General features: G+C 37.7%; 1 protein-coding gene across 5 annotated transcripts in view; it reads right to left on the bottom strand.

The window, feature by feature from the left end:
• Nucleotides 1–14: 14 nt before the first annotated feature.
• The window catches only part of SLC25A26 (solute carrier family 25 member 26), a 373,630-nt gene continuing 361,289 nt past the window's right edge, over nucleotides 15–12,355 (bottom strand). For 4 of the 5 annotated variants that reach the window (XM_029601048.1, XM_029601046.1, XM_029601047.1 and 1 more), the window contains one exon: nucleotides 15–1,430. In XM_029601048.1, coding sequence (XP_029456908.1) covers nucleotides 1,310–1,430 — 121 coding nt within the window. In that variant the 3' untranslated portion in view covers nucleotides 15–1,309. The remainder of the gene's footprint in view (nucleotides 1,431–12,355) is intronic. The other variant, XR_003856626.1, reaches the window with a different exon arrangement.

The following is a 12,355-nucleotide window of genomic DNA, read 5'->3' as shown; positions in this document are numbered from 1 at the left end:
GAAAAAATAAAAGTAGGCTAAAATTCTTTCCATTTCCTGTGTGATTTCTGTTGAAGGTTTGATGCCGAATTATTTCTCTTTCTAAGATGATCAGCCAGATTTATCATATTGGTGCTTGGAGTTCAAGGTTTTCCAACTGACCAAAAACCAGTGCAAGCAGCTCAGACATTTAAGATTTCAAAGGGCAAAAGCTTATAAGTGTAGAATTTTCTTACTAGACCAGTACAAGTTACTGGAGCAACCCAAATGTCTGGTCAGTGTCATTCAATCTATGTGACTTATTAGTGGTAATGCAAGTACTCATCCTTTCTCTCTGTACGTTTTTAGGTCTTTCTCAGTCTTGCATTCTATAAGGGTAACTTTGCTGCTTCATTTTCAAATTTGGCTACAGTCAGTAATGTTATTTAGGATACCATTTTTGTAGAAAGTGCTTTAGAAAATTTAAATAGTCTCCTTTTAATCAATTTGTCAAATTCATATTTTCCATTATTCAGTTACCGTTGCAGGTAATTTTATCATGAGCTATGCTACATTATGTTCTAATGTATTTCTACTCCAAGCTTATAAAAAAGACAAACCCCATTGCTTATAGTATGCTACATTCTTGGATTCCTTGACTATTTAAAGTAATGCAACTGTCTTTTTACAAAAGAAATCTGAGTATAATTAAAAAGCTGGAAGGGATATCTAGGAAAAAAAAATACATGCTATAAACAGAGGTATAAATATGGTTTAAATAAACTTCACTCTATATATTCTTAACAAACATCTGTTCAACATGTAATTTCTTTACCTTAAGGTGCATACTAAAAAATAATGAAAAATGTCCATGAATGAATGTAGTCACTTGAACCCATCTTTAATGCAGATGATAATGCAAATGAAAGCTGCACATTCTTATAAAGAGGTTATTTTTATTAGTGGAATACTTTTATGAAAGTAGTTTGAATCAATAGGTACTGTACATATTATACACTAAATAGTAGAGGATGCAATTCTGGGTGTATGTAACAGACTGCTCATTTGGTTTATAAAACTAATTTACTGAAAGAGTCCTGAAAGTTCTGCTGAAGTGAAGAACTGTAGCCAAATTAATATAATCAACTTCACTGATTGCTGGGGATATTGTTCTCTGCTGACTTCCCTGCTTATTTAGCTGTCCATGTAGAGAAAATAAGAAGTGGTGAAACTGGATTAGCTTTCTGTACACTAGCATTGCTCACATTTTAGCACAATGGTCACCAAAAAAATGTATTAATTTCTGTCCAGATGAATTCTTTCTTGCTTCTAATAACACCTTCCACATGAATTACCGGGTGTCTTTCGTACCCAGCTGTGTTAACAAACTGCGCACCTTATCATAAGCACCAAGGAAGATGAACCCGCCAAGACTGATTGCAGTTATTCGAGGAACAATGCCAGAGAATAAGCTGAAACAAAAGAACAAATCTTATTTAAGATATATTTCCCATCAACCACAAGAAATGCCATGCTGGGTCAGACTGAGGTCCATTGAGCCCAACATCCTGTCTCCCATAATGGCCTACCCAGGTTAAAAGTGCCTAGCAGATCCCAAAAAGTAGCTCCATTTCCTTTTACTCACTACTAGTGATAGCAAGTGCTTTCTTTAATTTACATGACTACTGGGTTATAGACTTTTCCTTCAGAAACTTATCCAAACATGTTGTAACCCCACCATACAAGCTGCCTTGACCAGATCCTCTGCCAACAGCTTTCGCAGCTGGGTGAAAAAGTACTCGCTCTGACTTGTTTCACATCTGCCAATTGGTTTCACGTAGCATTCCCTTCTTTTAGTATTAGTTGACAGGGTAAATAAATCATCCTTATTTACCCAGTCCATGCCCTTCCTCATTTTTGTTGTCCTCCTTTGTCCCTTTTCTAGTTCTATATTTTTTTTCAGATGGGTGACCATAAAGAACTGCACCTAAATCATCTTCCTTGTAGATTAATAATCCAATGCTTGATGCTCAAAATTCTGCCCTTTGGCTAATTTTAGCCTGACTTATTACAGAGATCATATAGAGGATGGTACCACCATGAATCAAATGAACTCTAAATTAGACTCCTAAATAGAGATGGCCCCTTAGCCTGCTATAACAGTAATACTGCCTGATGTACGCTATTGGCCCTGTTTGTCTTTTTTCTGTCATATCACACTTTGACCTCCCCTAACCCACCACAGCACACCTCTCCTCCAAACCTAACTCCTACCTCAGAAATGCCTTCCCCTCCATTGCTATACCTTGTTTACTGTAAATATTTGGTCACCATTTAAACTGTAAATAGTCATTCTTCCCTACAGTTACTGTTTTAAATATTAGTTCCCTCTAAAGCCTTTTACACTACAGTCATGTTCTGTGTAAACAGATGTGATGTTCCCAACAAATGTCGGTCTATAAAAATGTCAAAATAAATAAAGATAGTAGGGCAGCTGCATTAGTTGTCCTTTCATCTCATATAATTATTAGAAATACTTTGAGATCCACTATAATTCTTGTACTTTTACATTTTTTGGAGGAAAAAAAAATGCTATTTGCCATGTATTTATAACCCTGCCCAGTTCTAAGTGTTAAGAGTGAGAAATTTGAACTTGAGCCCCCAGTTTCTGTGCAGTTCATTTGATTAGTGTACAATATACTTTTTACTTCAGTGTATCTAGCAAATGTATATAAATCTTTTAGGATGATAGGTGAGAATCCTCCAGCCTATATAAATTGACAGAAAAATCAGTTGTCTGGCTACTTCAGAGGTAGATTGAAAATGCTCAATTCAGCTGGTATGCAGAGGAATGACAAACTAAGGGGCAGCCACTCTTTTTTTATTTATAGGGTATTGGATGATAAAGATCTGGTTCACTTGTGTTAGGTTTAATGATAATAAACTCTGTATATGACCTGCTGCAAGCAAACAAATGGAAACATTTTATAGCTTCACTAGACAGAGATTGAGTCAATTACCATAATTATAGCTTTAAAGTAATTTGTGCAAGGCCTATACTGACTGAATTCTCAAACCAGAACATTGTTGTTTTCTAAATATAATCACCCTTCTAGACAGATCACCACTACCGAACTACTCTAGCCATTCATTTGCAGCTCTGCTATTAAACAAATAAACCATCATTACATGTGTTTTTCAAGTGGTAAATGAATATTTAACAAATAGGTAGTATATAAAAAAATGAAAAAGATTAGGGACCTACTTAAAGTGTGATAATTTAAGAGAACAAAATCAAGGAAGGAAAGTAAAATCACACAATTTTTTCAGCATATGTAGTATTTCAAACAACCATGAAAAGCATGTAATTTTCTAGTCCAAGTGAGCTAGTAGACAATAGATACAAAAACAGGAACCAGCTAGAATTTTGAAACTCATTCCACCAAGGGTTGCCATTGATCCAAGTCTTCTAATTTTTTGATCCTATGGAAGCTCATAGAAATGCTGCTTATAGGAGCTCCACTACAGCAGTTTGTTAGGAGCCTTAATGTCTTTCTTCCTGGGCTTATTTCTCCTAACAACAGTTAAATTCTTGTCATTTTATATTTTCTGGAGGACAAAAAATAATTATTCTACATCTATTATGCCCTGCCCATTTCTAATATGTATTAATATGAACTTGATCCTCCAAATTCATGCAACCTGTTTCAGTAATGTAAAATATACTTTTTACTTGTGTATCTAATTAATATATTAATCTTTTAGGTTATGTGAGAATCCAAAGGTAGCCTATCAATGATGGAAAAATCAGCTGTCAGCCTACTTCCAAGGCAGACTAAATAAGTATTGGTACTCAATTTCAGCTGGTACTCAGAAGAATAAACTGAATAGCCTTGACTTTTTTTCCCCCACTAAAAGCTTTTACATGTGCCTAATGAGCTCATTCGTATATCTTTCCTTAAATGAGATTTTTCCCCAACAAGTTTACTGGCATCATAAGACTATACCACCAAACCAACACACATCAACTTCCAGTCTACATTGGCTTCTGTTCCATGAAAAAGATCTAGATCTGCTCATCTCTAAACAGCTATTTACTTCAGTACAATCTATGTATGCCCACAACTTCCACGGTCTAGCATAGCTGCCTAAAACATGCAAATGCCTTCCATACCAAACTCTCCATTCAATTCTTGGAATGGTGATTTGTTTTTAATACTTGATAACATCTAAAAATAACTTTCCACTGTTTTACTTCAAATATTGTACAGCAAATGTATATGAGGTAGTTCCTTACTCCCAAAACAGGCAGTATTGGCTTCACATGCATGACTTCAGCAGTTGCACATTGGTTTCAATCAGGACTGGCAATTAATGTATCTTTGTGGCCCTAGAATCACTCTGTTCAAATATGAAATTTTTTATTTCAATCTGCCAAAAAAACTTGACTTATTATTTTTTTAAATAGCTTCACAAATCAGCAATAGCAGTTTGTTAGGAGCCTTAATGTCTTTCTTCCTGGGCTTATTTCTCCTACCAACAGTTACCGCTGCTAATTTCTACTTTTCATAACGGTTCGGGTAGTTAATGCAGTTCAGTATTAAAGTTGTTGCTACAGCATAAGATAAAGGGTATTATAATAGTTGGGGTAAGGTGTGCATTTGTGTTAGGCCAAGCAGGGTCAGATTTCACAATCCGCATGGGCCTAGTGGTGCCTGCATGGGTTACAAAGTGGGATAGGTTAGCTTATTTTATCTAGATCGCCACTATTATTAATTGGGAATACATGGTAAGTCTGGGGGAACCTTGCACACCAACATTCATGTATTCATGCAACAATCTGTGCTATGCCCATCGCTTGAGCACGGTCCTTGCACAGTACACATCTTGCTGACACCAATTTACAAGTGCTGAAGTTTGCTCAGCAGTGAAAAGACATTGGACATCATAAGGACATTTTTATACAATTTCAGAATGGAAAAATACTTGGTGAAAGTGTCATTTAAAAAAAAAAAAAAATTGAGTGCTAGGGTAGAATCTTAACTTGTAAACAAAGACAGTAACTTTTAAACTGGTAAGCGGGTGCACATGTGCGTGTGAATTTGTTGGCATGCGCCCAGGGACATGGCCGTTTTATAACATGCGTGCATGCCGCTTCTACCACGTGGGATTTTAAAAGACCTCATGCCAACGCCATGACCAGTTTTCCCAGTTCATGCCTGGTGGGCCCAGCTAAGGAATAGGACTTCCAAACCCCCTTACTCTCAAGTTTACTATTTTTGCTTCTTAGCTGAGACTTTTGAAACCCTGCTGATCTGTCTAGAATTGTTTGTTTTACAAAGTTAGGTGCCATCCATAGCAGAAGTAAAGTTACACAGCAGGGGACCCTGGACATGGGCCTGTGCATGGAAGTATGTGCTAATTTCAAGTTAAAATGCAGGAATGCCCCTTTTTTTTGACCTTTTCATTTATGCATGCAGCAGCAAGTATAGGCATATTCGGGTGCCTTTTAAAACCTCAGCATGTGCCGGCTCGACTTAAAACATATCTCCCCGTTTAGTGGGTGCCAGGCTTTTAAAATTCATCTTTAAAATAGTAGTATTAGTAATGTTGCTTGCAACAATTATCGTCTTAAAAATCTTTTCCTGTGCAGAAAATAACTTGCTGGAGGAATTAATAGGTGCACCAAAGGAAAAACATACATTTCTACTATTCTGCACTACTGCTAGCGCGTTCCTATGAGTTAGCTAACAGTAATGCTTTACACAAAATGTGAATCGTGTTACTTGGAATGGTCACAACTGTTTTGAACTCCCCTACTACTTTATTAACATTTTCAGCCTTTTCTGAATATCAGGCTCTAAGAGTCTTTTCCCTATGACCATTTTGCCCTTGTACAACTGTTGATGTTATTCTTTGTACCCAAGTGCCATTCTTGCTGTGTGCTCTGCAAGTTTACTTCTGGTTCTGTGTTCCAACCTTCCGGCTGCAGTTCTGTCACACACAGTCTGGATCTGTTCCTCCTTTAGCTCTCACCCTTTACAATACAGATGTTTGCACTGTTGTGTCTTTTTAATTTATCATCGCTTGCCCTGGATTGGTAAGTCCTTTTTCTGAGGATCAACTGCTCTGTCCTAGGTGTGTGCCCCTATGAGTGTCTGACACCAGTCATGGAGGTGTTAGTCACTTCTCTTCATTCCCCATAGGGTGTAGGGATACCTACTTAAATAGTTTGAAAATGAAAATTGATTTGAATGAGTTTATTTTCAGTTTGATTTATTGCAACTGAGCTATAACTTCTCTCTCCAAAAATTTGGAAACAACTTTGGATTATTCATTTTGGCAAACTGTGTATGCAATCTGTTGAAATATAAGACTTAAAACTTCCAAGACCCCCCCCCCCCCCAAAAAACAAAAGACTGAACCAAAAAAACAAAAACCCCAAAACCAGGTACGCATCCTTAGTAGTGTATATTATATACAGCAAAAGGCCACTAGCATCAGCATAGCTGAGTGATTTAAGAGAGGGAGCATAGTTGAGTCAGGACCAGTGCAGGATGTGCACTAAAACACCGCTGGCCATAATGAACTGCTCATCACACAGACTGGGCCCTTTGATAGTGTGATTTCAGGCAACCCAGCAAGTTCTGGCCAAATCTATTCAGTAGTACTTGTATGGTAAGTGAATCAGACAAACATGACTGTGCCATAAGGCATTCATTTTTTTTCTCTTCAGAAAAAGAACATCTAAGAAGAAAAAGTTTGAATACTTCTAAAAAGGCTCAACAGATTAGGAGTCTAACGTAGAGAAGAGACATGGTAGAGATTTATAAAATGAGTGGTGTGAAACAGGGAATAGTTATTTACTCTTTCCATTAGCATCTAGGTGATACACCATGATGCTACCTACAATAATTAAACAATGGCAGTTGCTACCAATGGCTGTGCTCAAGGTTCATAATTTAGCAGAGTTTAAATAAAAGATTTGGATACATTTCTAGAGGGTTGGTCCATTAATTAACCCAAAAGCCTTAGGGTATCTGCCTCCCACTTCTGGGAGTGATTATCATCTGAGTACTTTCAAGTGACCTGGACTGGTCACTGTTGAAGACAGGATGGTGGGCTCAATGGACCATTTCTCCCAATATAAATGTCTAACAACTAAATCAACAGCAGCAAATCAGATTGCATCATCATACAGTTTTCTAATTTAATAGTTTTAAAAGGTACTTAAAGATTGAGGTCTGTTTCTTCATAGCCTAAAAACAATACAAACCGTGTCATTTTAACCAGACTTGTTTGAAATTGAGTACTTCAGTGTATGCAGGTGTCCATGCAGAAGTTGAAAGTGCAAGTTTTAGTTAATCCTATCATTTATTTATTTATTTATTTATTTGTTTATTTAGAGTTTTTATATACCAACCTTCTCGATATACATAATCGAATCAGGTCGGTTTCCATAAAACAAAACTTTCGCAAGTAAGGCGTTACATTAAACAATAAAACAGAGTATTGAACTAAAGCGTACAGCATAACAAACAATAAACGGCGAATAGAACAATAAAACGTAAATCAATAAATATAAATCTTATATATAGATATATATACATAAATATATATATATAAATAAATATATAAAATAAAAATGCTTATACATTTGTCAAATATCATGAGTAAGAGGTATTAACTGCAAATTATTGGTGGATGAAATGAGCTGGTAAAGGTAAACAGGTGACAGTGGGCATTTAAAAATGGCATAACTATGAGACGAGCACGAGCTGAGGCTGAAGCAACAAGAAAGGGTCTTTCATAATAAGAGAACTGTCCAGGTAGTGCGTGTTTTGGTCCTGAGGGTGTATGGACGGTCATGGACTTTATGTTGAACTATTTTGTTCTTTGACCGGTGTCAAAGTGTTCCTGTGATTCCGGAAAGGCTTGCCGGAAGAGCCACGTTTTTAGGTTTTTCTTGAAAGTTAAATGGCAGGTTTCTAGTCGAAGATCAGGCGGTAAAGAGTTCCAAAGGGTGGGCCCGGCTGTGGAGAGTGCTCGTTTAGCTAGTGAAGTCTTAATCGTTAATCATTAATCATTAACGCTATACAGACTTAATATACAGCTTAATATACAGCTTAATCATTAACGCTATACAGACCAGATGACTCACTATTTTGCTATAATAAAATCAAAATATGTTCTTTGGTTCAACAGGATTGCACTCAAGTGTCCCTTCAGCGCTGAGACACTGTTCAAAAAAAAAAAAAAAAGATCTTTCATTTGCTGGTGTGCGTTTGTTATGACTTTGAACTCATCCCTGCTTTGTCTTTTGGTTACATCACTTTTTAATAGTTATCACAAAGAGAAAGTATAATGCAGTGCTTTTGACAATAAGTTGATATTCTTAGACAATGACTTTTCCATTGTCCGGTGAGATCAGTTCCAGAAAGGGCACATCCTAAGCATGAATCTACCTTATTCACTGAGTGACCAACGGTATAAGAAAAGCTATTTTAACCAGTAACTCTGAGTGGGACACTCATTGGCCACTTCTGTGGCATAAAGACTTTGTCCAGAAATGGACACCAGTACTGATAGGATAGAAATGGCAATCTTGATTAAAAAAAAAAAATTGTGGCCTTTTTGATAAGTCAAAATAAACTATATCCCTGCTTACGTAAATTGCTGCTGTATGTGAACATGTACTGAATATTTGTCAGTATTCTGAACATCAGATGTCTTGGTTCTTAAAAAAATGGTAAAATCACAATGTTGAGAGTGCACATAGTGAAATGAAAGCAATTATTCTAATGTGATATCAAAATTGGTGCCCCCTTTTATGCTCATCTACCATATACTGTCCCTTTAATATACATCACCATACTTACACAAAAGCTCTAACCCTACATGCTGCCAAGAAAATATCTCTTTAGAGCCTGAAAAAGGAAGCCAAGGAACGGACTCCAAAGTCAACAGAACATGTCTACTCTCAGAATTAAACTTTAATAACCGAAAGAATTAAAAGGTTCAGCTAAGCTCTATGGTTGATGTTTTATTTTTTTCAATGTAGAGAAGGTTAAAGGAAAAAAGTTATGCATATTTTCATTTGGTGAAGAAGGAGGGGTGCCACACTACTACCACCAATAACAAGACCACAGAATATTTGCTTAATATCTACCTTTCATCCTGGAGCTCATTTTTATACTGCTTTGCTGTATTTGGCTCACATTCAGTAAGAATCCTAATGTATTGAAATGGAAAAATGTTTTTTATCCATTAAATATTTGCAATAGCTTAGGTGGACTTCTTAATTTTCACTGGCAATGCTGCTAGTATAGAAGCTATATCCAAATGCCAGTTCCATGAACAAAGCAATATGTTTAGAGCAGATGGACCAGTGGTTGTACCATGTTTTTACTTTTGTACTTTGGTTTGTAATTTTTATTATTTATTTTTTATTATGGCTGTTTCTCGTGTAGCCCACTGCAAACTATGGAGCTAATGGGTAATAAATAGAATATGGAGATCCACAAATTTCTCTCTTCATTAAAGCTACTGTAATAGATGACATTTACTCTACAAGTCAAAAGTGCTTCTTTAGATACTAATAAAGCATTTGAAAAGGATTAAATGCTCTTACCTGTTCTACACATTGAAACCATCTGGGCTGCCTCCAAATTTTATAAGAAACACTTAATTCCTATATTGTTTTAAATCTATTAGAAACAAGGCAAAAATAGACTATTATGCCCATCCACAACAACTAATCAGCTTTACAGTCCCTACCACTCGGTTAGAGATCAGTGTTGATCCCTTACTTTATTTCAGATACTGTCTGTCATGGGGAGGCTGTTCTCTGCATCCAGTACCATCGCCTGAGTCTACCCCCTTTCATCTGACGACCCCTTCTTCCAGAGCCTCCTTTCCTTACAGGAACATAGAACATTTATGGAGTGCCCTGTAGTCTTAGTACTATTTGAAAGGGTATATAATTCATTCCCTATAAACTTGTTCTACACCACTCAGTTTTACAAACCTTTATCATATCCACTCTGTTGTCTCTTCTCTAAGCTGAAGAGCCCTAACCTGCTCAGCCTTTTTTTTCATAAGGGTGCTAGTTCATTCTCTTTACGATTTAATTGCCCTTTTCTATCCCTTTTTTTAGTTCTGCTATATCTTTTTCAGATGGGGCGACCAGAACTATAACACAGGTCTGCATTTGAAAAGTTTTCTGCTAACCTAATTATTTTTGCTGATTTTGCCCAAATGAAAGGTGCTGATTCCAAATAATATGCAATACGTCAAATTTTTCCACAAATGAGAAATGTTTGTTTAGAGATTATAAAGTCAAATATCAAGGGTAATAAGTTCTGAAGAAGCGATAGCAATTAATATAGGGGTAGATTTTTAAAGTTAGGCACGGGCGTAGATTTGTTCGTGCAACCCAGCGCGAACAAATCTATGCCCAATTTTATAACCTGTGCGCGCTGCCACGGGCATGTTATAAAATCCAGGGTCGGCACGCGCAGGGGGGTGCACAATTGTGCAACCTGCGAGCGCCGAGCCGAGCCGCCTTCCTCTGTTCCCTAGGAGGGAACTTTTTTCCAGCCCTCCGCACCTTCCCCTATCTAAACCCCCCCCCCCCCCTTACCTTTGTTGGAGAAGTTATGCCTGCCTCCGGTCAGGCGAAACTAGCGCACGCCGGCTTTCCATCCCCTGGCCCAGTGGCTGTTCTGGAGGCCTCAGTCCCGCCCCCGGGCCAGCGCCCTGCCCACGGCCCCAGAACGCCCAATTTTTCAAACCCCGGGACTTACGCACATCCTGGGGCTTGCGTGCGCCGCTGAGCCTATACAAGGTAGGCTCGGCGAGCGCAGGGGTAGGTTTTCCGGGTTTGCGCGCGTATCTTACGGGTGCAACCCTTTGAAAATCTACCCCATAGTTGTTTCATGCAAAAATCGAGTCTATCGTCTTAAGCAAGAGAGTAATAGTTGTGTAAATTTTAATCGTTAGGGAGAAATTCTCTCTTTTTGGATGCTCTGAAATAGTTATGATCAAGGTTGTCACGCTGTAAACGCCAGCAGTACTCTGCTATCATGTTTGTGTTCCATCTGCCTTGATATCTATGTTCCATGGTCTTAATGTCGTGGTGGAACTGTTCTCCTTGTTCTTCACTCTGAAATATGCCTGATAAGCTTTTTGTACAAAGTCAGATATATTTGTCCTTTGTTTGGGTGTTGTAAAACAACCACAAATGTAACAGAATATTAGGATCATTCCGGCATCGTCCACGAACTATTCGAGTGTTGGATGACATTCAACAAAAACAGATTTAACGGAGGTAAATTTGCTGTGACTTCTAAGCCTCTTGAACAACTGAATGCTGCCGGTTTTCACGCTGCTTATATAGCCATAAAATGCCGACATCAGCAGTTTTAAACTGTTTAATTAGCGGTCTTCCTATTGGTTATATTGATTGCGTATTCAGCATGTCTTTCTGCGCATTAATTATCTTTTTGCGTATTCAGCATATCTAAATAATAATGTTACGTTATTGCTATAAGAGTTTGAGTAGAAAGCATTTTGCGGAAAAACCGGACGTGACTGGAGGAAATGGATATGATTTTTGGATTCAGCACACTAAAATACATAAAGATCACATGTTATCTTGTAGTCAGCAAAATTGATGTAGACCATCAATACTCAAGATATGTTCGTACCACAGATGTATATAGATGTATTATATTCTCAGTTTTATTCTCTTTTCCTTTCTGAATAATGCATGCATATCTATATCATGCATATCCCGAAACCCAGAATGGCCTGCTGGTCACGAGAACGGGGTTAAAAACCACTAGAAAGCGGCATGGACTTAGAAAATGTATGTCTTCCCTCTAAAGCAATGCCCACAATGTTAGCAGGCACGATGCTCTACTGCTAATTCTAAACAGGTCATGTCTACTCTGGCTAATAGGGAATGCACTTTCATTTGAAATAAAATTTCAAATTCTGCTTCATTTTGTTTCGAAAACAAAAGAAAAATGATTTAAATTTTGTTCATTTTTTAAGTTTAAAGTTGAAACCGGTGCAACCAAACTCTAGGGCTTCGCCCCCAGCTCTCCCTGAAAAGAAAGCTGCTGCAAAAATATCCCCTACCCCAATTTGTTGTCATTACTCCTTCTCAGCCCTCCCCCCACCTCTTATCCTATTCATGGACCACAAGTCTTCGCAGAGCATGAGTGAACTTAAGATGCTCCTGCCCCATCCAAATCAAAATGGTGCCAGCCTTGGGTCAGCCAGTGCCAGTTTATTGTATGACAAATTCATAATGGTACTATCTTCAGATAGGCCAGTGCCATTGTGAAAATCTACTGGGGATCGCTCCTGCTCCATGAAGAATCACAAGCCA

The sequence above is a fragment of the Rhinatrema bivittatum genome, chromosome 4 (genome assembly GCF_901001135.1).
Source record: "Rhinatrema bivittatum chromosome 4, aRhiBiv1.1, whole genome shotgun sequence".
NCBI classification, from domain to species: domain Eukaryota; kingdom Metazoa; phylum Chordata; class Amphibia; order Gymnophiona; family Rhinatrematidae; genus Rhinatrema; species Rhinatrema bivittatum.
Note: the sequence above shows the minus strand (reverse complement) of the source record. Positions and strands in the feature narration are given on the sequence as shown.